General features: G+C 46.6%; 1 protein-coding gene across 1 annotated transcript; it reads right to left on the bottom strand.

The window, feature by feature from the left end:
- Nucleotides 1–90: 90 nt before the first annotated feature.
- otogl (otogelin-like) lies at nucleotides 91–25,683 on the bottom strand. The gene is made up of 58 exons (XM_076037998.1): nucleotides 25,396–25,683; nucleotides 25,077–25,119; nucleotides 24,663–24,708; nucleotides 24,381–24,459; nucleotides 24,192–24,284; nucleotides 22,885–23,039; nucleotides 21,897–22,018; nucleotides 21,523–21,728; nucleotides 20,921–21,045; nucleotides 20,674–20,780; nucleotides 20,441–20,547; nucleotides 20,215–20,340; nucleotides 19,727–19,835; nucleotides 19,595–19,641; nucleotides 19,347–19,489; nucleotides 19,144–19,270; nucleotides 18,324–18,501; nucleotides 18,110–18,234; nucleotides 17,277–17,486; nucleotides 16,981–17,149; nucleotides 16,338–16,412; nucleotides 16,082–16,125; nucleotides 15,773–15,938; nucleotides 15,108–15,215; nucleotides 14,872–15,010; nucleotides 14,068–14,202; nucleotides 13,822–13,968; nucleotides 13,620–13,739; nucleotides 13,309–13,425; nucleotides 11,802–11,958; nucleotides 11,167–11,193; nucleotides 10,843–11,022; nucleotides 10,474–10,752; nucleotides 10,247–10,364; nucleotides 10,061–10,140; nucleotides 9,192–9,976; nucleotides 8,317–8,494; nucleotides 8,086–8,228; nucleotides 7,995–8,018; nucleotides 7,734–7,826; nucleotides 7,460–7,649; nucleotides 6,630–6,847; nucleotides 5,866–6,007; nucleotides 5,583–5,768; nucleotides 5,266–5,478; nucleotides 5,076–5,180; nucleotides 4,852–4,959; nucleotides 4,627–4,728; nucleotides 4,439–4,543; nucleotides 3,541–3,581; nucleotides 3,367–3,430; nucleotides 3,034–3,212; nucleotides 2,753–2,857; nucleotides 2,468–2,587; nucleotides 2,303–2,348; nucleotides 1,524–1,595; nucleotides 770–849; nucleotides 91–692 (listed from the first exon to the last, which is right to left on the bottom strand). The coding sequence occupies exons 1-58, from the start codon at nucleotides 25,466–25,468 to the stop codon at nucleotides 492–494; spliced, it is 7,782 nt and encodes a 2,593-aa protein (XP_075894113.1). The 5' UTR covers nucleotides 25,469–25,683; the 3' UTR covers nucleotides 91–491.
- Nucleotides 25,684–26,363: the final 680 nt, after the last annotated feature.

The following is a 26,363-nucleotide window of genomic DNA, read 5'->3' as shown; positions in this document are numbered from 1 at the left end:
CGAAAGAGGGCGACCCCCACGCAGCAATAACCGCACACAAACACGAGTCAGCAGCGCCTCAAACTGATGATTCAGGGTCATTAGGCGCGCTCGCAATCAAAGTCCGCAGCGCCGATGTGTCGGGGAGTGCATGGAGGCGGCAGGTAAATGAGCACTGATTAAACACAGACACTCTTTTAATCATCTACTTTACTTCAAGAACAAGGAGCAACAAAGAGAAACTTTTATATGTTTCCATTACGTCTTTTTCCACAGAGACACCAATATGATCAAATGTAGAGAGCAGAACTAGCTTGTAAAACATATGCAAAATCTGACAAGTGTTTGATTTGTAAAAGGTAAGTATCATTGAGCTTTGGTTTAAAATCTCCAAAGACCTCTGGTAGCTAAAAGACAAAGCTGTGAACTAAAAGCTTCTCGTGTTCAATACAAATATCCCCCTCTGTGTGTATTTTATTCATTCATTCTTATGTTTTCGCAGACTCCCTTCCCTAGTTCCACTGGCAGGAGCAGTCCACCGGCTCCTGGAAGCTGTAGTCCACCACGGTGGCATTGCGGGAGCAGTAGAGGGTCACGGTGCGGGTCTGCAGTCCGTTCTCGCGGCAGCACTTGCAGAAGCGCGCGTGGCTGTTGATGTTAAAGTTGAATATGGTGGCGGACGGGCATTTCCCATCGCAAGAGTAGATCGTGACCTGCGGGGGGGGGGGGACACACGTTGACAAGGGACGTGTAGAGGTTTGAAATCAGCTTGCATCTCTCCTTTTCCTACCGGTGCGTTGCTCCTGCAATCGTCTTTCCTGATGGTCGTCCGAATGGCCACTCGCTTGCACGTCTTGCCGTCCTCCTTACCTGCGCCAGCGTGCGCACGTTGAAAAAAGAGTAAATACGCAGGGATGTATTTAAAAAAAAAAACACAATCAGTGACAAAACAGCAAAGAATGTGAGGGTGCAAGTTGATGGAAAGGCACGCGAGCACACACATAAAGATTTATAAATATAAATAGCACACACTCACATACACTCACACATATAAATATAAGACTTACATAAGACACGGACATGTTTAAAACAGAAAGGCCTGCTGAGTGGGGCTCTTTGTTGCCCAGCAGTAGGAGCAAACCTGATTAGCTGTTGTGTGGCGCAGGAGGAGAGCTCATTTCTCACATAGTTCTACTGACCTGTGATTAATGGGAACCTCTGTGTCAATCAAAGCTTGTTTGAACTAAAGCTGGAACATGCACTTTTTTTCTGAAGTAAAAAGTGTAAAAACGCAGCTCATTGTCGAAGCGCTGCTTTAACCTTAGACACTTGTCAAATGTGTGGCAGAGCAGATATAGTTTACCATAACGAGTGTTCAGGTTTTAACAACTGCAGAGGGGGGGTGGGGGGGGGGAATGATGAAAACGCAACAACAGAAAAATCACATTCACACAACGCTTAAACGCAGAAGGACACGAGTGAGGTGCTGTGCATCAGGATGCCAAGGAGTGAAAGTCAGTGCAAAAAGTGGAGAGTGACGATACCTGTGTCACAGTTAGTACTACCGGTGGGGGTTACGGGATTAACGGTAAACGGCAACACACCCACTCCAGAACCTGGGGGCGCCGTTGCGATGGAGGTGGTCCGTTTCGGAAAAGGTGGTGAGGACACACACAAAGGTTACGTTTGGTACGGACAACACATTTCAACGCCACATGCAGACACCTGCAGGAGGGAATCGGTGTATAGACGGCATGCATACAGATTCCACTTGTTCTTGGCTTTCTTGCGCCACCAGCCAGCCAAGGAACAGAGTCACACTTCCATGTGACGGGAAGCTCAGAGATTCAAGATTCTAAGCCGTGAAACATCTCACTTCCTCGCTGGAGGAACATCCGCCCAGGAGCTCCCTGACCGGCCGGGCTGCGTGGCCACCGCTGAAGCAGGCAAGCGTGCGCGGCTGCAGTGCGAAATGCCAAAAGAGAGAAGTCACCACTGCAAGGTTCACCAAAAGACAGCCTGTTGTTCCCTGTTTGGTACGGTGAATGAATGAAAGTCGGTCATCGTAAACTGAAAAGCCTTCAAAATGTTTTTTTTTTTTCTGAATTCGCAATACAGAGCACAGGGCAAACCGAGCAGAAGAGCCGTGGATTGTGGGAAGTGTAGCAACAGGTTCAAGTGTCCACCCTCTACAACAGGCCACGTAACCCCATCACTCAGCCAACAAGCCCATCCACTGCCAGGCAACAAGGTGCTCACCGATGCGCTGATCGGCTGCTCAAAGCATCACCAGAGGCGGAAGAAAGAAAGATCAGAGACTCACATGTCCTGCAGCAACCGTCCACGTAGCTCTGAACTACACCGCCGGACTAGACAGAGACAAGAAGCAGAAACACGTGTGTGCACAAACACTTATGACACAGAATACAATGCAAATAGTTTGATTCGAAATTGAGACCAAAGCTCTTTCGCATTCTGATGTTCTGACCTGTAGACATTCGGTGTCATTGAACGGAGGGCAAACGACCCCTGATGCAAGAATCATCGCTCCCACTGTTGTTTCCATGCAGTCGTATCGCGTGCAGTTCTCCACCCAGGAGCTCCCTGCCTGTGCACACGCACACGCACACACACACACACACACACACACACACACACACACACACACACACACACACACACACACACACACACACACACACACACACACACCAATCCAGTGCTTATTCCGCGCGGTGTTGTCAAGCGGACGACGATTTTCTTTTGTTCTCACTGTGAAAAGATCCGCCGTCCCATTTTCATTGGTGAAAGTGCAGGAGACGTTTCTGCAGGAGCCGCAGCAGACCTGAGGGTCGGTGGAGGTCACGTACGCCTGATGCTGCAACACACAAGATGACGACTGGAGTGAGGAGCAGCGGCAAGGTGCAGGCGGGGCAGAAAAGTGGATGCAAAGGCTGCAGCGGAGATCATGAAAAAAAATCTTTATTCTTGTTCTTGTTTATTATTATTATTAGGGATGCGTCGATATTGTTACTATCAAAATGAAATACATACTGGGCCACATTTTTGGGTGCAGTTGACGGAGGAGATTTCCATGGCGTAGAAGCCAGAGTCTGGATCTCTGTGGTGCAGGCAGTGGACTGTGTAACACAGCTCACCTTCAAGGTACTGGACCAGGGACTGGCCCGGGCTCAGCACTGTGACCGCTTGGAACACACACACAGCTGACTTCTCTGAACAAACACACGGGGGTGTAGGGTGGGGGTGCAGGGTACCTTGTTAATGACTTTGTTATTATGAAAATGTAAGAGGCAGGGACATCTACAGCCTGTAAATCATGTATGTCAGGAGTTTTCTCATAAGCTTTCATGATTCTGTTGCACATACGGCACTGGTGCTGAGGACAGCCGCAGTTGGTGCTGCTGTCTGGGATCTCCACCAGCTCCTCCCCCTGAGAGAAAACAGAGTGCTGACTTCACTTCATTTGCTAACTCTGTCTTCCTTGTAGCGGAACCTTATTAGACGCCAGCTTGTTGACGCAGCTTTTTTTTGCCGACTTACCACCTGACAGACGGGGGGAGAGCTATCTTCACATTGGCATTCTGAAGGCAACAGAGGGGGAAAAGTTAAAATGAGAGGCAGCGCAAAGTTTAAAACCAAGTACCTGACAGGCCTAGTAAATGCTCGGGTTGGTTTTCAACAGTGGCGGGCTGTCACACAAGGCCTTCTCATTTTCCCATAAATATGATAATAAAGTTTCTCAAGTCATACAATACCCACTTGGGTGTGCTGCTTCCATTGTTGTTATATTACAGTAGAGTTTTTATCCAATCATAGTTCAACTAGCTTCTGTAGTCAGGTTCTATGTAATGTGCATTCGGCCAGCAGAACCAACATTGTAGGTTCCTGTCTGCTGTGAGTGAACGGCCCACTGTCAGTTGTGAAAACCAATCAGATCTCGATTCTTCGATGCCTTAAGCTGAATTTCACATGTTCACATCCTGTCATTGGATGAGCACTGAGAGCCTGAAAGACTGAACTCAACCCAGAGATCCAGTTGCCAGCAAATGTGAATACTGTGGCTCATTGGCGCAGCAGCTGCACCAAAGTGTTCAACTGTTTAATAATTTAATAGTTCAATACGTTTTGTTATTGACTTGTTGGTGTCTGATATGAAAGGGCAACAATTTGCAATTTATTGGACAAGTTTGTACTAGAGCTTCAGCTCACTTATTAAGTGTTGCTCTACTAGGTCACCTATATGAAGGTGGTGTAACGTGTAAGTGTGATTCTGTATATATTCTCGAGTCGTGTCATATTGAGAGTATTATGAGATGTATTGGGGTGGAAGAAATATGACGTCACTGTTGGCCTCGGGCCCCCGGGTTTCTATACATAAAAAAAACAACAATTATTTGCATATCATGTGCATGTGATATGAATGTGTGCAAGCACGTACCGCAGTGGTGCTGCGGGCAGCAGCTTCCGGGCTGAGTGGTTTGAACCAGAGTGAGACCAGGCGCGCAGCTCAGAGAAGACTCGGGGCACAGGTTGGCATCGCAGACTGCAACACACAGGAGATGCTGTTCACTGTGTGTGACTTTGAAGACGGACAAACGCACACTGGCACGCTCCGTTCACACTCACCACAGTGGTACCGAGGGCAGCAGCTGTTGGTGTGGTTAAGATCCACGGCCAGAATCTCCCCATGCGAACACGCTGGAATGGGCTCGATGCATGACTCACACACTGCTCAGACAAACGGGCAGGAAACCACAGATTTATCTCTGACCTCTGTAGTGGCTAAACTGTCCAAGACGAACGCTAACGGGCCGACCTGGAATCTTGGGTCATGCTCTGCAACATACATACCGCACAGATAAGAGTAGCAACAGGGCTTTTCTCCGCGGACCTCCACGAGGAACTGATCCTCTCTGCAGCTGAGGGCCGACACAGGAGGGCAGGCCGCGGGGTCACACTCTGGAGAGGAGCAGTTTAGAATACAGATTATCCCTTTGAACAAAACCATATGAACACCGCCACGCAAAACATCCAAGGCACTGAGAGTTGCTGCTGTTTTTATTTTATTTTCTTACCACATCTGTACTCTGGGCAGCAGGACAGAGCGCTATAGCCCATCACCAGCCTGTTGTCGGTATCGCAAGACGGTGCTTCGCTGTCACAGATGGTCATGTTACATTCTGAGCAAACAAAAAGATAAAAAAAATCATGATGATCATCCTTTAATGCCAATATAACTGAGTCAGACCTCTGATAAAAACTCACCACAGATCTTCTTGGGGCAGCAGGCTCCCTCCTCCACCACGTCCAGCACGTACTCCCCTTCTCGCTCGCACTGCGGCGCCGGGGCCGAGCTGCAGTCCGGCTCCACCGCCACCACCGAGCCGTTCTCCACGCACTTGTAGAGGCAGCAGCTGCGAGCCGAGCCGTTCCAGACCTCGCCCGGGGCCCGTGGATTGCCCTCGTTGTCCGTGCACACTGGGCACATCGGAGCAAGCGAGTAAACACAGCGCTGAAAACTTTCTCACTTGCCCATTTTTTTCCTTCTTTCAATCACAAATGCAAAGCGCCCGCTTAATCACCGCAGCGGTCCTCGGTGACGCAGTACGGGGAGTCGGCCCGGTGCAGGATGGTTCCGCTGCGGCACACACACTCCTCCCTGATGAAGGAGCAGGTGCTCTCCTCGTAGTACTCTCTGTTCAGACAGGTGCGGCTGGTGCAGGTGCTGACACAGGGCTGATACTCCTTACCGGGGGGGCAACGCAGGGCTAACCGTACGGGAGGGAAATGGGCCGTTTAGCGATGCAGCGAGCAGACGGTGGGAGAGTGAGAGTGAGCATGTGTGCTTTGCTTTCTCCCGCTTACGGCAGAAGTTGTGCCGTCTCCAGCTGATGCACACTTGGTGCGTGTAGCAGACCGCCACGTACGCAGCCAGAAAGTCGCACTGGTGGTCCTTGTAGTGCAAGTCTCCTGCCCACATGATGTCGCAGAACTGTTCGGGGGAGACCTGCAAACATACGACGTTTCATTTCAAAGTGAGAGTCAGAATGGAGATGATTGGACGTCTCCCCGTGTGCCACGCTAAGGCCTTGGAAGTGATTTGGCCGTTTATTCGCAGTTTATTTCTATCATTTCACAGCACTTCTCTTTGACAGGGAAGTCATCTGTCATATTTATTTTATATGTTGGAGGTAATTTCATATGTTTTTGATATGTAGACTATTAGCAACATCTCAAAGTTTTGTATGATCGAGACTGCATTTTACTGACATGCACTTTAATGATCTTTGCGTTCGAATGAAGACTCCAATGAGCTGAAACAAGTCTGTCTGGAGCAGATTTTGCTCAGCCAAGGATTGATAATGAGCTTTTTAATTCTTCTGTAGCAGAATGACTGCCTTGGGTAAATTTTGTGTTTGCCTTCTTCACTCTACAGATGTCTTTGTCACTCAAGGGACAACTTGTTTCGGCTGAAAAGGGTGAACCAGAAAAAACTTGACAGAATTAATTCTCAAAATAACTCATTTGAGAGTTTTTCTCAGCCTCCTATCAGCAACTGGATGTATCTTTCCAGAACTGTTGCCTTGGCAGATTAACTCAACATTTCAATGAGAGGGCTCTCTGCCTACTTTACTATGGCATGGAGTGAAGGCTCTCTGGCGGAGCATGGAGAGACAGGTGGAGCAGTCCCCGGTGGTGCAGTTGTCCCCGACCCGTCGCATATGCTCGGTTTCATCAGTGGTGTAGACCCTCCAGGCTTGCAGGAAGAGCATCATGTCCCCGACCTCTCTGACCACAGTGCCGTTGGGAAGCTTCAGGTCATCCTCTGGGTTTCCATCACAACAGCCTGACGCACCAGAAAGAAAGTCATTTGGTGTCTGTGTAACGGCCAGCAGCATTCAGGCACCAGCCAGTGACATTAAAGCTGCTCACAGGTAAAGAGGTTGACTGCCATTGTAGGAATTGTGCAAATGTCATTGCTTTTGCATCCATGTGAGATGTGTGTTGTGTATTTGGATGCGAGCATTTTTGAAGCCAGGGGATGCCATACATTCCTAGATCAATTACTGTGTAGCTGTATGTGACCTTTTTTTTGTGTTGGGCAGCAACATGCAATGATCTTCTGCAGACCAATGTTGCCTGGACGAGACTGTTAATAATATTCATTTCAGCTGTCAGTGGTTTGAATGTTGTTGGCTGATCAATACGGATGCCTCTGAGTCAGACAATGTGTGTGTGTGTGTGTGTGTGTGTGTGTGTGTGTGTGTGTGTGTGCGAGCCGCCTAATTAAGCCAAATGGCTCTCGACGTCTGGAAATGTCACTTCCCATGATGAGTCAAGTCGAAGCGATGCTGTTGTTTGGACAATAAGCCCTTATGTAATGACGGCTGACACTCTGATCAAAAGGCTGGCGTGGATGCAGGGGTGAGCAGACATGCGCGTGTGTTTTTGTACCCACCACACAAGCCTCGAGTGGGCACAGATGCATTATAGGTGGTAATGTACTGCAGCACCATGATGCCAGTGCTGTGATACCACTGTATGCTGACCCCGCCGGGTGTCTGGATCAGGTACATGCTGCCCGTGTCTTCCACGTAGAGCGAGTGATGGGAAAAGGGAAGGCGCACATGTCTGTAGTTCACCGTCACCTGAGGACAGACAGTGAAACAGGGACAGTTTCATCTGTCTTGGAGTGGAGGCGAAATCTCCCGGGGGATTAGAGAGGGATTTACCTTGCGATCCAGGCGATTGATGATAATTCTGTAGGAGGAGGTTGTTATGTTCAGCTTCTTTAAACACAGACCAGATGTTCCACCTGAAGGACTCTGTGTGTGTGTGAGAGAGAGAGAGAGAGAGAGAGAGAGGGAGAGAGAGAGAGAGGGAGGGAGAGTAGGAAGCAATTTTAAAGAACAAAAAAGTGACAATATAAATAATGAATGTCAAACTGAATGAATGTGCTCAAACAGTTAATCATAAGAAGGGACTGTACTCACAGTTCGCCTGATGGAGTTGACGCTCTGCAGGAAAAAAAGTGAAATGAGTGACAGGTGTCTTATGTAACAGTGTTTATTCTCATTTTGTTACCTCGCTGGTTGGACATTTCTCCACGGTGCCAATTATCATCTCTCTGGGCAGGCTGACCAGGATGTAGGAGCCATTGTCGTACAACGCCGCGTTGTTGCCATCGAAGGTGATTACTCGCAGGTCTGACATCACGGTACAGCGACCTGGGGAACGTATCAGGAATAATTAACCAACCGCCCGTCATTGCGACAAAACCCTGCAGTCTACAGTAATTCTGAGGCAAAAACATACATGGGCACTGCCACTGTGGGCAGCAGGGGTCTGTGTTGATAAGGATGGGCAGACCCAGCAGGCTGCACTGGGGCTGGGTGGTGTTGTAGCGACAGTGCAGAGACGAGTTGTGAAGCAGCAGCTCGCCGTTGAAGCAGATCAGCTCGGCACATTCATCAATACGGTGAGAATAAGGAGGCTGCGGCGACAATGATAAATACACTGATACACACAAAGCATTCCTCATCAATTCAACCATTGGTGGCATTATTACCCAGCACCTCATGTAAATGTGGACTCGATTTAACCCATTTATGCATAATGGTGGACAGATATTGAAATGTCATTTTCGATTACGTGAATGGGTTTTCATGGCAGAGGTGCATATAATCAACACCGTGAGCATCAGCCGTGTGCCGCAATTATGTGGGCGACCAAGGTGGCCAACAATGATGAAGACATGCCAAACAGCTCAAGGACGGATGGCTCGTCAAATCTTCTACTGCAGGAGACAATGGAAGGTAAATATTTTCATTTAAAAGTAACCTAGGCAATATAGTAACATCAGAGAAACTGGTAATGTTTTTGCATGTGTGAAAGGGTTCATTTTGCCCAAATGAAGTACAAGCATGACCTGGACATTGCAATGCAACACAATGTTTCTACACATCCACTATTATTTTTAATGAGAAGTCAGACTTTTTTTTTTCTATTTTTAGGCTCCATAATGCTGATGCTAAACCTCGAATCCACAGAATCACTCTTGTAAGTAATAAATTCAAGAAGCAAACCTTGCATAACTGGCCCAATTTATCAAGTTCAACACACGTGTTTGTCTTCAGGGTGTTTGGGTTCATGACTGTGCGCTGAATTTCAACTGCAACAACAGTACTTACTATGCAGGGAGTTGTGGGCAAGACAAAAGGCCCAGTGGCTGAAGCTCCCTCTGTTGCCGGCGAGGTGTCGGGACTTGAGACTATTACCGTGCTTACAGACTCAGCGGTGGACTTGACTGTTATGGAAGGCGGCTCTGCAGTTGTCACGACCGTCGACGTGTCGGATGCAACGGTTGCAATTTCCACAAAGGCAGATTCTGTCACTGTCGGCTGAGCGGTCGGTCTTGCGCTTCTTGTGGTTGCCAGGATGGAGGTGGGCGGGGCAGGTAGGGCGACTGTGGTCTGCGGAAGCAGGGAGGGGGGCGCCGGAGAAGTTGCCGGGGAAGTTGTCGGGGATGCTGCGGATGGCGAGGCAGTGGAGGGTGGGGAAGAAACAGTAGTGGGTCGTGGAGGAGGTGGAGTCAGGGGGACTGTGGTCACCTCTCTGGGAGGCGTCGCTGATGTGACTGCAGCTGGGGAAGCGGTGCTGAGAGTGCTGATGTCCGTCTGAGCAGAGGGAGCGCTAGTGGTGGAGACAGTGGTGGAGACAGTGGAGGAGGGAGGGAGAGCGGGAGACGGAGACGAGGTGGATGCCGTGCTGGGTGCAGCAGGAGCGGTGGATCTAACGGTGGTGGAGGTGGAGGTTGCAGCACGGGTAGCAAGACTGCTGGTCGTAAGGGGCGTGGTCGCGGCTCTTGTGGTCACAGTCGTGGCCGTTGGGGCTGTAGTTGGTGGTGGTGCAGTGGTGGTTCTGTTGGGCCGCGTCACGAACGCAAAGGGCGTCGGAGTCGGCGGCAGGGACACACCTAGCGGGCGCAATTCATCTTGTAAATGTGAAACATAAAAGGGGCCTTTAGGCATAATGTGCATTGTTAAGAAGATGCACTCACAGTCCTCTGTGTAGACGCATCTTCGGGTGACTTCATCCAGGACCATGTTCTTAGGACAACGTGGAAAGCAACCCTCAACACTGGAACACATACACACTGTTTATTAGCAGCTCAGGTAGACATCAAATGTACTGGTTCTAATAAAGGACCCTTAATAATGTTTTCAATTGGAGTCAAGTGTCTCACGGAGGCAGGAAGGGGCAGCGCTTAGCATCGGGGTCGCTGCACGTCTGAACACAAGGACTCGCGCATGCCTGGTAGCGCCACTCGCACATCAAACGGTATGGAATCACAAAACTGCTCTCTGTCAGGGGTGGAGGAGAGGAACCTGATTATTTGCGCTCGCCATCCACGGTAATGCACACGTGTGTCTGTGTGTGTGTGTGTGTGCTATCATGCGTGCGTTTCCCGACCCTCCAGTGTGAAGCTGCTGCTGATTTTGAAGTCGTCCGAGGGGTCGTATCTCCGAGCTTGTGCAGCCGTGCGTGTCAGTGTCAGAAAGATTCCAGGTTGGCCGACGAGCTCGAATGAGGTGTGACCAGGCAGGAACAGCCCCTGGTGCTGGATGAAGGTCGCCCGCCGACTGAACTCCGCCCCTCGACTCCAGCGCTCCATGCGAAGGCGGCCGTGCTCCGACACGACGAGGAAATAATTTGGCCTCTCTGCAGACTCCAGTGACACCACAGGGATGCCTGTGAAAGTACAGGGGGAGAGATGAATTCAACCCCTCCGCCCCGAAGACACTTTTGTCAGACGCAGGTGTGTAAAAAACGGACACTCACGTGACGTTCGGTCCCTCTGCATGCCTGCTGTGATCATGAAGTTGAACATTATTCCCAGGGAGGGCATCTGCTCGGGTCTCTCTCTGAGCAGGGGGAAGACTGTGCTGCTGGTGCGATTCACTCCAAACGCCGTGTCGTTAGAAACGGCGCTCACCAAGGAAAATGGGCCACTGCCGAGCTCTGTGGCGAAGCGAGATAACACAAAAAAAGGAGGGGGACAAGATAAGGCGGCAATAAGCGAGCAGGTAATTAATGCGGAGGGTTTGAAAGGTTAATCAACAAGAGAGCTGAATGAAAAGGACTAATCCTCTCTCTTGCACATACCTTGATTGTAGTATTCACAGTCGTACGCTGAAAGAGAACAGTTATAGAGTTTAAAAGCATTTCCGCGGCTCTAAGGTACGTGATAGAGATAAAAGGACATCAGCCGAGGGGAGAGATAAGCGGCAGACACATTTCTAAGTTTGTGCAATGTGACTGAAATCTCACATCTTGATATTGTTCGGGCGCTTTGATGCCGCGATAGCATAGCGACACATTTCTGTACAGGAGACCCACAAATATCTTAAGGAATAAATGCTTCATCATTAGGGAACAGAAGAGAAAACTCATATTTTTGCCCCTCTTAAACCTCAAAAAGAGCCAAAGCCTTGGGGCGAACTATACTCCAAATTAGGGTATAAATTCTTTTGAAACGTCATAGTGATCACAAAACAAATTCCTTTAGATCTTGGGAATGTTTGCGGCAGTTGTAATTAAATTCTCAACAGGCGTTCCTTCTTTGTGCTCACTAGATTAGGTAGGATATGAGCTTATCGTGGCTTGAGGCCAAAAAATATCCTTAAATTTAAGATGACAATATAGGAAAGCATGGTCTGAAAAGCACCATGGGCAGATAAAAGGGGGTGTTTTTCCACATCGTCTGAGACTGTGTCTGCTGCGTCTGTGTGCCAACTCACGACAGACGGAGGGCGATCTCCAGTGTATGGTGACCCCCTGCTGACAGCATTTGTGTGCGTATGCAGCAATGGAGGTGCACAGGCACTCGCAGTCTCCGCCACGGTCACAGTTGCAAGTGTCTGTGAGGCAGTTCCTGTAGAACCAGGCCACATCCACCTGGACAGTACACACACAGTCAGAAACACACACAAAAACACACACAAATACTCGGCGTCACTGAGCGAACCAGGGCAAATCTCGCATGGGGCAAATGAGGGGAGGTCCTACTGATAGGGAGAGTAGTTTTCAATAATTCAAACAGAAAGAAAGCGAGTGATGAGACATGGAGACAAAAGAATGTGGGTCAACCTCTGGTGGAGGGAGGATCAGATAAGCTCTGTGATGGACAGGAGGAGGCACAGCCAGGCAAAATGAATGTTTTTGTCCCTGTATAGCTCTTAGGATCATGACAGAGGTTTTTCCTAGAAACACTTTTGTCACTCGTTAGGTATTCTAAGAAAAGACTGACTTGAAATGCTGACTGACAAAAGCTGTCAAATATGAGCAGCCTTAGAACAGCTTCATGAAAAATAAAGCTCTCTTGGTTATACATTCATGTTTATATACATGTACAACATAATGTACGAAAAGTGCGATATGGTGCATATTCTGTAGTCTCTCATATAGTATTGTTACACAATACCATTGTCTTGCATTTTTGACAAAGACCTAAAGAGTTCTGAAGGCGGGAATCTCCCTCCTTTAGAAGAAATGACAGCTGCTGACTCGGATAAAAGCTGAAGACTAACAGTTACTATAAATGCTTTGTTTTATTTTTTCCATTATGTGAGCAAAGTCAATAATGAAGAATACGACTCGAGGGGTTTTTGAACCACTTTTTGCAACAACAATAATACTAAATAAGATCACATAACATTTTAACAACACGATTAACGATGATGACCAAACTTTTGTAACAAGACATATTTTGTCTACTGAAACTTTAATGAATTCTATTTACCCTAAAACTTGTTTATCTTCAATGCCATTTTCTCCATATTATATTACATATAAATGCAGCAGATTGAACCAGAAGAGCCGATAAACAAGGGATTAGCTGTTTAATATCCTTCCAGATTTATTTACATAATGAGATTTTTTTTTTCAATTTATTCTCATCTAAAGTGTTGATGTCACATTGTTAGGGTATTTCCTGAATCCTGCCTATGCATGCACACACATGGCTCCATCTGCTGGGCATAGGGAGAAATACATAATCACAAAAGAAACGTATGCTTGCAGAAGACTGTTCCCCTCTGACCTCTGACACCTTTCCACACAACATTTCCTCTTCAAGTACATCCACTCAAAGAGCGGATGTACTTGAAAAACCTGCCCGTTGACAAATACTTACCCATTCTGAATCTTATTTTGGGCAGCAGCAAATCATCTCCATGCCTAAATACATGCAGTTGCTGCCATGTGCTGGGCTGAGTGTTGTACGTGTGTCACTGCAATGAGACTCACCACATTGTGACAGGGTGCAAAGACATCACTGTAGAGGAGAGCGCACTCCCTCTTGGCATATGGCTGTCGGCCCAAGTCCCCTTCACATGGCCGTACAAGTACGTAGTCACTTTCACACTAGACCAAACACGCACAGGCAGACAGAAGGTGATTGAGTGTCTGAATACGCTTAAATATCCCCATGGACTCAAGGGGAGGGATCCACATATAAAAAGAGAGTGACGGAGAGCCAAATGGGACTGAAACTGTGAGAAGGTGATTTAAAAAAGGAAAGGGAGTAAAGGCAGAAATAATGAGGAGTTCACACGTACCTGTCCCAAAGCCCAGCTGTCACCAAAAGTCTGCGCATTATTGACTTCAATGTGGCTGGAGGTGGTCATGTCGTTCACTGTCACACTGTCAAAGTTTCCACAAAGTCCACTGAGAAGGCCCTGGTGGACAAAGAGACGGTAGACTTCTTCAGACTTTATTCGCCAACTCCTCGACTGGCAAAAACGAACCCCTGGTCCAGACCTTCCACTGAGGTCCTGCTCTGATGTGAACTGTTGTCTTGCGGTCCCACAGAATAGTCAAGTCCTGGCTGGAGAAGTGGATCACGGTGTAGTAGCCGGCTCTCCAGAGCTCAAACTCTGAGCCTCGCCCGACGACAGTGGAAGGGCCCTGAGGCAGCACAACAAAAATAAGTCAGTAAAGCAACGACCTTGTGCATATTTCTATACTAGTACAGTGTAAAAAGACAGTAGTTTAGTGTGAGCATACAGGGGTGCCAGAGTTGTCAGTGAAGTAGATCTTGGTAAGTCCCACGTGAACGACCAGCATTTTCATGCACACAATGCCGCTCTCATAGCAGGCCTTGTTTTGGGCTACAATGGACGCCTCGGTTTCTCCTGCACTCTGGAGGGAGAGGAAGACGAATATTACTCCCGAGAGAAGGGAGCCCTGCCAAGTCTGCTCCTTTTCTGTCTCACAAACACAAACACAATGTATCGGACTGCGTCGATGACAACGCCGGACGTGTAATATCACGACTGGAACATGGCCAAGCCACTGAGGCCGGAGTCCACCTGCGGAGGAATGACTGTTATTGCGAGGACATGTGAGGTGACAAGAGAAGGAAGTCACTCCAGGCTATTAAGACACAGCCCTGACCCGCTTCCCCATTCTTTTCAGGTCTGCATGGTGGCTGCCAGTCTGTTTGGTCTGAATTACAACGTCTGTTCTACTAATTCTATTCTATATCCCTGGGAGCGCCGGAGCCCTTTGGGTTTGAAGCGAACACTGGCCTCTTTGTATTGGTACAGCTTTGCACAGTGTCTGCCAGCGTTTTCACAGTGCAAACCAAGCACACACACACACACACACACACAGACACACAGACACACAGACACACACACAAACATTTTAGTATAACCCACTTAGAAATATTATAAATGACTTCAGATCTTTAAATACTGTACTTTATTTTATTTTATTTATACCGATTACCTCCAGATTATTGAAAAAAAAAAACAAACATTATTTAGTTTTGACATTTCCAAGTAAGAGTAATCCTAAACCACTCACTTTGAGGAGGTAGACCTGGCAGTCAGTGTGGTAGTCATATTCAAGGCCATCAAAAGTGTGATAATGCCTGTCGCTGTAGACGGTGCACACAGCCGGACACGGTGAGTATGTGCAGTTAAAATAGCCTCGGTGACACACGCTGGCAACAAAATGATAAAAATGGGAAGTCTGTGATTTTACTGCAAAATCCTGCCGATCCTGTAGGACGACATGTAGAACACAGGGAAGTTGCAAACCATTTGTAACAGGGTGTTTCCACAGTTTCTCCAGGTAAGTATTCCAGACCCAGCCAGGCACAGGGGCAGTTCTCGGGGTAGTAACACTGGCCGTGGTGCAGCAGCAGCCTGACAGAGACCAACAGAATATGCAGAGCTCCATTTCAAATCACTGTGAAAAGCAGTAAATGATTTTCACAGTGCAAGTTTGGGTAAACTGTGTAGGGTAGATGTTCATAAACATTTGGGAATTCGAGGTTTGGGAAAAATAAGAAAATGTGCCAGACCCCCATGAATAAGTAAAATGTTCAAAACACTGAGCAGCAATGGAAATGACTTACACTTTTCCTTCCTTGCAGAAATTCCAAATTCCACCAAATCACCACAAATAATTGTTTGTTTACAGATTTAAAAAACTATAAAATGGCAATTATAACAACTTCACTTCACAAATATGTTCTAGTTGCTGTTTGAGTTGTAGCTTGTGTTGTGTTTAGTGGCCATGGGAGACGTATAAAATATACCATGAATAGTTTGTTTTAAATAACAATAATACAGTCATAGGTCTGCCGGGGTAGTTGGAATGGACAACTATGCCAATGTAGACACATTGGGGAAAACATCCAAACTGTTAACTTATCTATAATAGATTAGAATGCGCTCATCTGCGGCTGAGGTTGTATTACCCGGGAGGGCAGACACAGCCAGAGATGCAGGGTGTGCTCGGAGGGCAAGTGAGGTTCAACATCAGGTTGCGGCAGGTTGGTGCACAGGCCACGCCTCCTCTCTGCTCCTTGCAGCTGTGATACACTTTCCCCTCCGGACACTCTCCCACCTCGACACTGTCAGGCTCTGCGGATCAAAAATCAATACTGAATAGAAAATCAACCACAACGTGTCAGTCATGAGAGACATGCGGCAACTGCAGACGTAAGGGCAACTGAGTACGCGGCCTGAAGCGGGACTTTGTTGTGAGTGTGGAGGTGGAAGGTTACCCTTTTCCTCTGGCACGCACTCCATCTTGCCGTTTCTGCAGAGGCTGACGGGGGGATGGAGGGAGGCAACAAAGGGAGATTTTTCAGTGGTTAACACGGCTCATTGACCTGCCCAACGTCTCATTTGACAAGCACTCACACTCTTATTGCTTCCCCCAAAATATGTCAGACAAGCTGTGTGTAAGGATGTGACCCTGTGTGCAGGTTGGCAGTGAGTTTTTGATTTCAGAGAAGATTAAGGCTGGCTGTGACTCACCATGGGCCCGAGGCGCTGAAGGTCACCTCCCCCGGCTGTGACACGCCGCCCATGGCGTAACAGTGACACTGTGACCTGAGGAGAAACTCATAGTGTTACCTAAATCCCAATAAAGGTCTCGCATTATCTCCTGTATCTCGTGTTACTCCTTCAACCAAAGTTTTCTAACAGCAGTATGTGTGTCTAGCCTGTCATTTAACACTACAGAAAGGAGGAAAGTTCACCTGTACTTGTTTTGCTTGCTCCACTTTTTGGAAAATGGGCTTGAAGTTCTGCAGTTCTGGGAATCAGCCCTCTGTGTGATGTCACACAAGGCTCTGATCCCTTTGCCAGGCTGGTGACAGTCAGGTGTTTGTCCCCTGGCAAATATCCGCAGGGTACAAAGCCGCAGCTTTAGCGGGACGCCAAAACTGACCGCATTGAAGTTTTTTAGGATAATTGGTTGCGCGAGGCAGCACCAGTGAAGTCCGGGATGAAAAAATGAAGAGCTGAAAATGGTTCCAGTGAAAAATGGGACCATAAACTGACAATAGCGCCCTGTGTTTGGACCATTTTTTTGCCAGCGTATTTGCATGTGTAATTCTGCCTAACGGGGAATGGATGACCACAATTAGGATGATGTATGAGGAGGGTGACAACTCACAGTTGCACACAGCGCTGGCGCACATCATCGTAATAGCTGCCGTCTGGGCAGCCACACCCCTCGGCGCAGTCGTCAGGGTTACATATCTCCATGCCAGACAGTGCACGACAGGACCGCCCACAAGAGGACACGCAGGAGCTGTATAGCATGCCTCCAAGACACACCACACCTGTGTGAAAAAAACAAACAAACATGCAATGCACTCATCAAACTTTGTATTTACCGTTTGGCTCTACTGGTGACTAATTTGTGCTCTTATTTGGAAAAAATGTGAACCTGGTGTAAAAGTCACTAACCACATTCAGAGACTTGTGATCTGAAGTCGATGTTGACTCCGTGCTTGGAGCACAGATACGTGTAGTGAGCCAGTGCTGTACACAAACAGTTGCTCCCGCAGCGGCAGGCCTGGTGGCGACAGTGCTGCTGGTAGATGTACGGACTGATGTAGTCGTGGCACTGGGAGAACACGCTCCCCACCAGTACCTCACACTGGGACGCGTAGAACACTAAAACATAGGATGCACACCTGTTATGGCCAAAATCCTGCATACACAACACCACCTGAGCTTCGGAGAGATTAATATTACTGCATACATACTTAAAAACAAATATTTACCAATAAATGAAAATTAGAATTTAAGCTTCTGTCGATAAATGAGGCAACCCTGGGAGATAGTCCAGGCAAGCAACTCAAGCTGGGCTGATAAACAAGTGACATGTTCCACCCTCCACAACCACCTATCAAACGCTCCTTCTTAATTTGGCGTTCTATTTAAACCACCCAATCCCTCAAGTCTGGCTCTGCGCTGTTGCCATGCATCAGTACTGCACTTGTTCCTTCAGCCCCACCTCCACCCCAGCATCCACCTGCAGGCTCTGGTTTCCTTCATCACTCCTCATAATCTGTTAATCTATCAGGGGGTTTATGTTATTTGTGTTTTCTCTTGACTCCCCAGAATCTCAATGCTAACCTGCTGCAGGGAGTCATGAGGTTGGAGCCTCGACGCCAAACATGTCACATGTACTGTATTTGCAGCTGCAATAAACGTTTCAATCATGAACTGTCTGAGTGAACTGCTCTTGTCTCGAAAAAAACAAATAAAAAATAGAATCCATCATTGTTTATTACCATTGTTTTGGTTTGTTTCGCACGGGTCTATGATAGGTAGGTTGACTGGAGTGACACAAGCAGACGAGACCTTCCAAGCTGTGGCATGAAGCTGAGGCGTGCCTTCTATCATGCCTGCTGGAGAGCTACACACACACACACACACACACACAAGAGGAGTCAGGTACAGCAGAATTCTCAACAGTGACGCATTAGAGGGGAGGGGCGTGCTCACAGGAAGTCATCTCGCAGATTCCCATTGAAAGTTCCACAGAGGCCAAGAGTCCGCCCACGCCAGTGGCTGTCCAGCTGCAAGTAGACTCGCCCTCCTCGACCATCATAATGTAGCCTGAGGCCAATCTGTGCCTTCAGCAGTGTAAACACAGAAGTCAGCCTGTGCACCTCCAACGCGTCTGTGAGCCAGCAGAGAAATAAAATAACAAAGCCATCGATCAAAGGCAAAGTAAAAAGACGTGGCCTGTGGTGCACCCTGTCCACGTGGCGGTGCGCGCGCAAAGCACGGCGGCTGCACTCTGATGTTATCATGGACACAGTGTTTCTGCTCCTGGCTGCTACATCGTTTGATAATCAGCCGTGATGCCGTCCTAGTTTTCCTTTAACCCCTTTTGAGACAGAGCACAAGACGCAGAGGAAGAGAAGGTGCACCACTGCAACACTGTTGTTAACCTGAATCTTTTTCTTCTTTTTTTTTAATCTCTATGCCACATTTTACAGATATATTCACTGTTGCTTCAACAATGACGCAGCTACAGTAGCGCAATGTTGATATGATGTTCAGAAGACAACCCCAAGGATCAGTTTCTGGTCTATTTCTGTTGCTGCGTGATGAGGAGAATAGGGGGGGGGAACTCAGAACCTCGAGATGAAGCATCGGCGGAGCTGCACGTGTTACACATGTGAGCAGCGCCGGTCGTGAGCGCAGCGACGCTGCCAGGGTCTGACAAAATGGGAGTGTGAAAACGTCGAACGAGAGGGTCTCAAATGGGAGAGGTGGCAATTATTGCGTGTTTGATCAGATTGCAGGCAGCTCCTACCATTGACATAAGGAAGGACGAGCACTGGGTTGACACCGATTATAATGTCCCCCTCTCTGGTCAGAGTGATCTGGTGATTGGCATCTTCATCCAGCACCACCGTCACTGACTGGATGCACACCTGGTGCTGTTGAAATGGAACATTGCATCAAAGGTGGCCGTGTGTGCACGCGTGCCGCGTATGGTTGAGTGATTGTGTGCACCTCTGCGCAGGTGGTGTACTGCAGCGTGACTGTGAATTTGCTGCCGCGACTCTTGGCCAGGACGTAGTGACAAGATCCGGGCTGGAGAAAAATCCTGCCGTCAAACGTCGTCACAAACACGTCACCGATCACCGAACACTCCGCTGGTGGTGGTGGTGGGGGTGGGGGTCAAAGAGGCAGCACAGTCATTAATCTGTCGCCAGATTTCTCATCTTTGACCATTAGTTGTTCAGAGAGAGATGACTAACCTGAGCAGTTGGTCTCTGTGCAGTTCCACACTCCTCCCATGCACACACTGAAAAGGGAAAATGGAAGAGCTTAAAGGAAAAAAACAAGTGAGTGAGCGTCGTCGTTCCTCGCCATTTCTGTGGTCACCTCACCAAACGCTGCATCCTTGCTGAAGCACGTGTCCTTGTGTGTACGATGTGCCATGATAAACGCATGGGCACTGAGATACTGCAATACAAGTTCCATTTTGCAGGATGAGACCTGTGTGAACGAGAGGTTTACAGCTAAGTGGGATATCTGACAACTTCTTTCTTAATTTAATTCACAGATGCTATTTTGAACTTCCTAGCTGCATTGAGCGGCGTCCACTTCCTGCCTGCTCAGCTTTCTGCAACCCAGCAGCAGCCAATCTCATCCTTTCGTACTTTTTTTTCTGAATCAATCAGCGTTCTCTCGGGAAATTATGACCGTTTTAGCATAGTTTTAGCCTTGCCATCAACCTGGTGCATGAGGTTGAAGCACATAAGCTGGTAGATGGGGAGATCCCAAAACAAAGTAAACCTATCTTATTTAACATACACAACAAAAATATCAACCCAGTATGCATTAGTAGAGAGGTATGAGGAGGACAAATACCTACCATCAGGGCAGTAACATCCATCTAGACAGTGAAGGTTGGTTCCCAGGCATTCCGTCTCAAAGGTGCAGGTGGGTGGACAGCAACTGATACAGTCCCGATAGACAAAACTGTCATCGCAACCATCATCTGCAAAAAGACATTAAAAATTCAAATAGGACATAGTTGCGGAGCACGCAGACAGACGGACAGACCAGTAAATCTAATTACAGATGCACTGTTGGCTTACTGCAGGAAGGAAAGCTGTCCCTCCATTCTCTCACTGGATACCCAACATGTGAGCAGGCTCTCGTGTACTCAACCAAGGCTCTGCAAAATGTGTCCTCGTCGTCGGCTCTAAAAACACACCAAAGAAACAAAAGCTCTCTTAGGAAACGGCCGCTGTACTTTTTTTTTGACTTACAGGAAACAACAACAAAACCATGTGTGTCAATAACTGCATTAAAAGGTGCTTTGACTCACACGCAGAGGTCAGACACACAGCTGGCCACGAAAGGATTGGGGTCAATGTTTTCGTGGCAGGACAAAAATGGAAAGAAGAGCAGTGCACTGCATTTCTCTATGGCATCCTGCACACAGTCAAGACAGTGTATGTAATGCACACAACAACTGGGTGACATAGCCAACCACTTTAGTTTGCACTCGTTAAGTTACATCATTTGCTGTATTTTTCTACTGATACCGAGAGGTGCAATGCATATATTCTCACATCCATGTCTGACTCCGACTGGCACGGCCCACTGAAGTCAAGGTCTACTGAGGGACAGGCTCTCTCGTGCGGGAGATCCACTGCCCAGCTGTTGGCAAATAGCGCAGGCTCGTCTGTCAGAATGCCTGAAACACAGAGCAAACACACACAAAGCCTGTGTCAACGCTCAGTGCTACTGCAACACAGAACACTGTACATGGAACGGAGACGGTGCACTCATATGTGCAGCGGTTTCTGTGAGAAACAACCTCATAAAAGAACAAAAAGATCAAAAGAACTAAAACGATAAATGAAATAAATTTTTACTGGCTTTTTAATGTTAAAGCAGATTTGAACAACTTATTTTCTGAGCTCATTTTTAGTCCAATCTGCAGCTATGTACCACAGTTCATATTACTGGCTATCTGAGGAAGAAGCTGCCCCTTCTGGCAATTACAATCAAAAAGCCTAGATCTCTCCAACTGTCGAGAACACTCTCTTTAAGAGCCCCCGCCAAAATAATTGTGAAGGCTCAGTGTTGAGTGTGTAATTATAATAATTGAGCCAAGTGGATGCAGAGAGAGGAGATAACAGCCTGAGTGGCCAGTCAGGGCCGGTCTTACCAAGGGAGGTGGTGAGGTCATCGCCAGCAATGTGGTTGAAGTTGCCACACAAGCCACAGGGGGTGCCGTGGTGCTCCTCGCTCATCTTCAGGTAGACGCCAGAATCGCCGTCCCAGGCCAAGGAGAAACCGAATACACTCTTCACCAGCAGGTAATCAGCCAGTCGCTCCATAAATACACCGCCGACCGTTTGAGGGAGATTTAACCTGACATTTCAGAGACAGGCAATTGATGTAGTGAGAAAATACAGCAGAGAAATATGATCAGGGGCTGACATTACAGCAAATGTTGGGAGGTCTCTTTTTAAAGGTGACTACTGGTCTCTACAAAATGAATCTGCCTCATTTGAAATGACATTTTTGCAGCACACACACCTGCGGCCTCCCTGGTGGACCTGATACCCAGAGATGTGGATCTCCTGCTCATTTGGGAAGAACAGACTGAGGGCTCTTGGGCATGAATACACACTCCCATCACAGGCTCTGCTGTTGTGGACCTGAATGTGAAAATTCCAGGGAGCAATAAAATAGATAAATAATGAAACTTCATTCTGAGGAGAATTAAGCGTGCAAGCCTTTCAAAAGTATCCTTTTCGAGATGCCTTTAAAAACTCAAATCAGTGGTTAACTGATGACTGAACTGTGTTTTTAAAAAACAGACAAGATAAAGATGAACAAACAGAGGCATGTGGTACTGCCTTCTAGTTTACCATTAAAGCCTGGTCATATCCTTTATCACAGTTGACTGTGGTAACTCCGGATTGAAAGCAATATCTTTATTTAGCATTATGTATAGCTGCAGCAAGAATAGATACAAATTTGGTGTCAGACTCTGTCCCAATTTATTAATTCCTTGAAAAAGATTTGCATGGAGCAGTGTAGAAATAAGAATGCAGAGGAGCAGCAGTGCAGCAGGACAGTGTCAGAGCAGTGTGGTTGTAGCATTGCTACGAACAACCAGGAAGTTCGGAGGGTTTAAATACACTGAATTTTTCAGGTGTGGAGAGCATGTGACCAATCAGCTGATCAGGCACATGACACAGCCAGTTGTCTGCCTGAACCACCTCTGCCGGCGTTGCATCATTTAACCACAAAACAAATCGTAATAACAAAAACGAGTCTGTTTAATCACTTAGAATAAAATAGAGCACCTTTAGTAATCCCTCATTGGGGAACTTTGCACTACTGGTTTGCTGTGAGCCTTAGAACACTCAGATCAGCTCAGGCAGAATGAGCAAATCATTGAAGCCTTTTAACAATTTACTCAAATGCTTAATACTATCCTATAATGTAGATCTCAAATAACAGACTTTCTGGAACTGTTGAGTATTTCAGAGGGTGAACCTGATCTGACTGCTCTTACCCACACCGTGTACTGTGGCGTAGTTGAGTGGCAGTCCTGGGCCAGAACATATGAGCAGGTTCCAGGGAAATAGAAATAGATTCCATCAAATGTTTCATAATGGTGCTGACCCCATGACCTGCAGATGCCGTCTCTATCCTGGCCCTGGTTAGGTACTGAAAGGGAAATGAACACTTTATCACACAGAAGCCCTCTGATAATGAAGTAGTTTCACACAGTGATACAAATGTACCCCAAAGAGTGACTGATGCACCTCATCTCTTATCATGGCTTTTATTATTTTTCAGCAACTTCTATTTCACCACATTAATCAGCCAAGAATTTATAGCAAATTGAATAAAAGAAGCACTTTGTGGAAATTATTTCCTGATCTGCCTTTGCCAAGATGTAGCATATTATAGAAAGATGAAGCTCAGACAATGAACTCTATTACCTTATTGTCTGTGTATGCGTGTGCGTGTGTGTGTGAGAGACAGAGAGAGAGAAAGAGAGAGAGAGAGAGAGGGAGAGGGAGGGAGAAAGACAAAATAAAAGAGAGAGAGAGAGAGAGAGAGAGAGAGAGAGAGAGAGAGAGAGAGAGAGAGAGAGAGAGAGAGAGAGAGAACACAGTGGTATACTTACAATAAAAGAAACAGAAAGAAACAACAGATAGGGCTCTGGGAAAATCTGATAATTAATAGTTTCTGGAGTGTGTGCACGAACTGTGATTAACCTTTGTTCAGTGATTCAAGCGCAACACAATCTCATACACCCACTTATTCCATTTAATAGGTTCTGTGTAATTGCCTCCTGATGAAACATCCCAGCGTGCAATACTGTTGCATACCAAAAACAGTTGTGAATCAATTTGTTAATCAACAGTTAAGTTAATATGTAATATGGATTATTCTGAGTAATCACAGCAGCAACTGGTTAACACTAGAGCTCTGAATTTCCTCAGACACAGGTTTTTATTTCTTATAAATAATAATACTTAAAAAAAAAAATATGCAAGAAGTTTAGAATTTGGACATCATGGATGTCTTGTTTTATGTTTTATATGCAAAAATGTTGCAACCTTTGCTCTGATGACCTAGCCCATCAGACAGTGAGCGCCAAGCACCATCTAGTGGGCCAAATGAAAAAAATCTGTTTATTTTTAGGGGTTGCAATAGTCATTCTTGTTGGGGTTTTTTTTGGTAAAAGAAATATTGCAACCATAAGTTTTATGGTTGCAACAGTACTTTCACAAAAGTTAAAAAATAATAATTATGTCTCTGCTCATATTTCTCTGCTGTGTTGTGTTCTATGCTGTGTGTGTTACTCACTGATCTGACAGCGGTCTCCAAGTGCCTGGAATTGAGCACAGTCACACACACCACTCTCATGACACCAGCCACCATTAAGGCAGCCACAATATTCTGAGAACAAAGTGAACAAACTCCAGTTATTTGGGTGCCAACAGGTTTGAGCCTCTTTACATCCATTAAAATTTCCCTCAGAGTGAGTGCATTTACCTGAGGAGGCATCTCTAGCTGTGTAGTTGTGCAGAATGTTGCGTGAGGCGGCATCCTCCGACAACAGTGGCCTGTACGTCTTTGGAGAACGAAAAGACACACACACAGACACTGTAACCCCCTGCTGTAAGTCTAGAGCTGTGCCACATTTAGTGGGAATAAGTGGATGTGTTAGTGAGAACGTCTTATTTTTTTACAAAGCCAGCTTTGTGCCGCTTTAGTGTGTTGTGTGCTTGTGGGTGCCCTGACCCCGCCAGGTTCTCTTAGGTGTAGTGTACCAACCTCCTCCCCAAGGAGATCCCGTTTCCTCCGAAGTGCATTAGCCCTCCTGCACACACACACACAAACATGCACATTAGTGGGACGAAACAGTCAGAGGGGAGACTTAAGTGCACTTTACACCCTTTGACTTCAGACTCTGAAACTACACTACATTAAACGCTCACACATTCACACGCACGCACGCACGCACGCACGCACGCACGCACACCACACACACATAGTGTGCTAAGATGCACAAGTGCACAAGCACACAAGCCGATGTGTTGTGCCTGCCACACAACAATGTGAAGTGGGTCCAAAAGCACCCATCAACGTCAGCCCGTGAAACTGTGGGAAATTAGTTCACATATTTACAACTGGCCACACAATAGATGACACTTCAGTTTTATTTGTTTATTTATTCAATGCACTTACCTCTGTAGTCTTTCTTCTGCCACTGACAGTCGCCTCTGAGCTCCTAGACACAATGTCATAAATAAATAAATATAAATAACTAAAAATCTATAACATCTCTAAAATAAGGCTTAATAAAGGAACAATGAGTCCATCATATTGCACAGGCCATTTCTACATGAGTATCTAACCAAAAATCGGTTATTTCTGTGATTTGATAACTTAACAGTTAATTCCACAACACTAGACAACAGAATTAGTGTACATTGCATTGTGGTACATATCGAGTATATTTGTATCAAAGTACACTCGAGTGAAATTTTGGGAGGTGCAGACTCACCCTCAAGTAGGAACAAGTGGGAGAATGAAAACGTCATAAGAAGAAATCTGTTCACTGTCCACTTAGAGTTCATCTCAGAGTTCGAAGAGAAATTCCGCCGAATCGTCAAGAGTGCATCTCATTGGTCCCGGGAGGAAAAGTAGTCGGCGATGTGTGCAGGTACCGGGCCGGTGCTTCCTGTGCGCCTCACCCGGTGGCGACAGCCCTCCTTACCTCTGCTGATGACGAGCAGCCTGCTGCTGTGGCGGTGTGGCCAGGTAACATACGACGCTTCCTGTCACCACACAACACTATGACAAGGGTTTTTCCTTTCTTTTTCCTTTCTTTCTTTCTTTCTTTCAACTTCATCCTGTGGGGACACGTTCGACGGTGACACGAGCAGGATAATACGTCAACGTAATTTAACGTTGTTGTTGTTGTTGTTGTTGTTGTTGTTGTTGTTGTTGTTGTTGTTGTTTTTAACGTTCGTTTTACTGACAGCACAACTATATACAGTACTTGCCAATCTTTAGGTAACATTTTAGCAGCCCTGTTCCTTTTACAAGTCACATGTAGGGTCAGTCGATAATGAGACGAGTTAGTTAGGTAGCATTAGCTTACATTCAGACAGAGGCTCCCTCTAGCTTAACTTTTAGTTAGTTAAGTTATTGAATAAAAATAAAGATATGAAATATTGTTCCAATAGCAAACTTATTTATTAAGTACATGTGTTTACGTAGTATGCATTTATGTATTGATTTGTCATCTTCCATTCAAGACTAAATCCAAATCAATATGTTTGTTTTTTTATTTATTAAAAAAAAAAGAAAAAAATGTATATCTTGGACAGATGAACGAGTTGCAGTAGATGAACTAGTTCTCAATCCTTTACTTTAAAAAATAAAATAAAATTAAATTAAAATTAAAAATTAAAAAATAGAATCTCCCACAAAATGAATCGAGACCATTAGCAATGTTTGAAGATAAGT

The sequence above is a fragment of the Nelusetta ayraudi genome, unplaced genomic scaffold (genome assembly GCF_046127955.1).
Source record: "Nelusetta ayraudi isolate G7.1 ecotype Tasmania unplaced genomic scaffold, CSIRO-AGI_Nayr_v1 ptg000053l, whole genome shotgun sequence".
Taxonomy (NCBI): domain Eukaryota; kingdom Metazoa; phylum Chordata; class Actinopteri; order Tetraodontiformes; family Monacanthidae; genus Nelusetta; species Nelusetta ayraudi.
This window is presented reverse-complemented; position numbering and strand designations above follow the sequence as displayed.

Coding starts and splice junctions, on each gene's coding strand:
- otogl (XM_076037998.1), bottom strand. CDS start 25,468: ATGAACTCTAAGTGGACAGTGAACAGATTTCTTCTTATGACGTTTTCA. Junction 10,141..10,246: donor CGCTGCCCCTTCCTGCCTCC/GTGAGACACTTG, acceptor TATGTGTTCCAG/TGTTGAGGGTTGCTTTCCAC. Junction 7,827..7,994: donor TCAACTCCATCAGGCGAACT/GTGAGTACAGTC, acceptor ACACACACACAG/AGTCCTTCAGGTGGAACATC.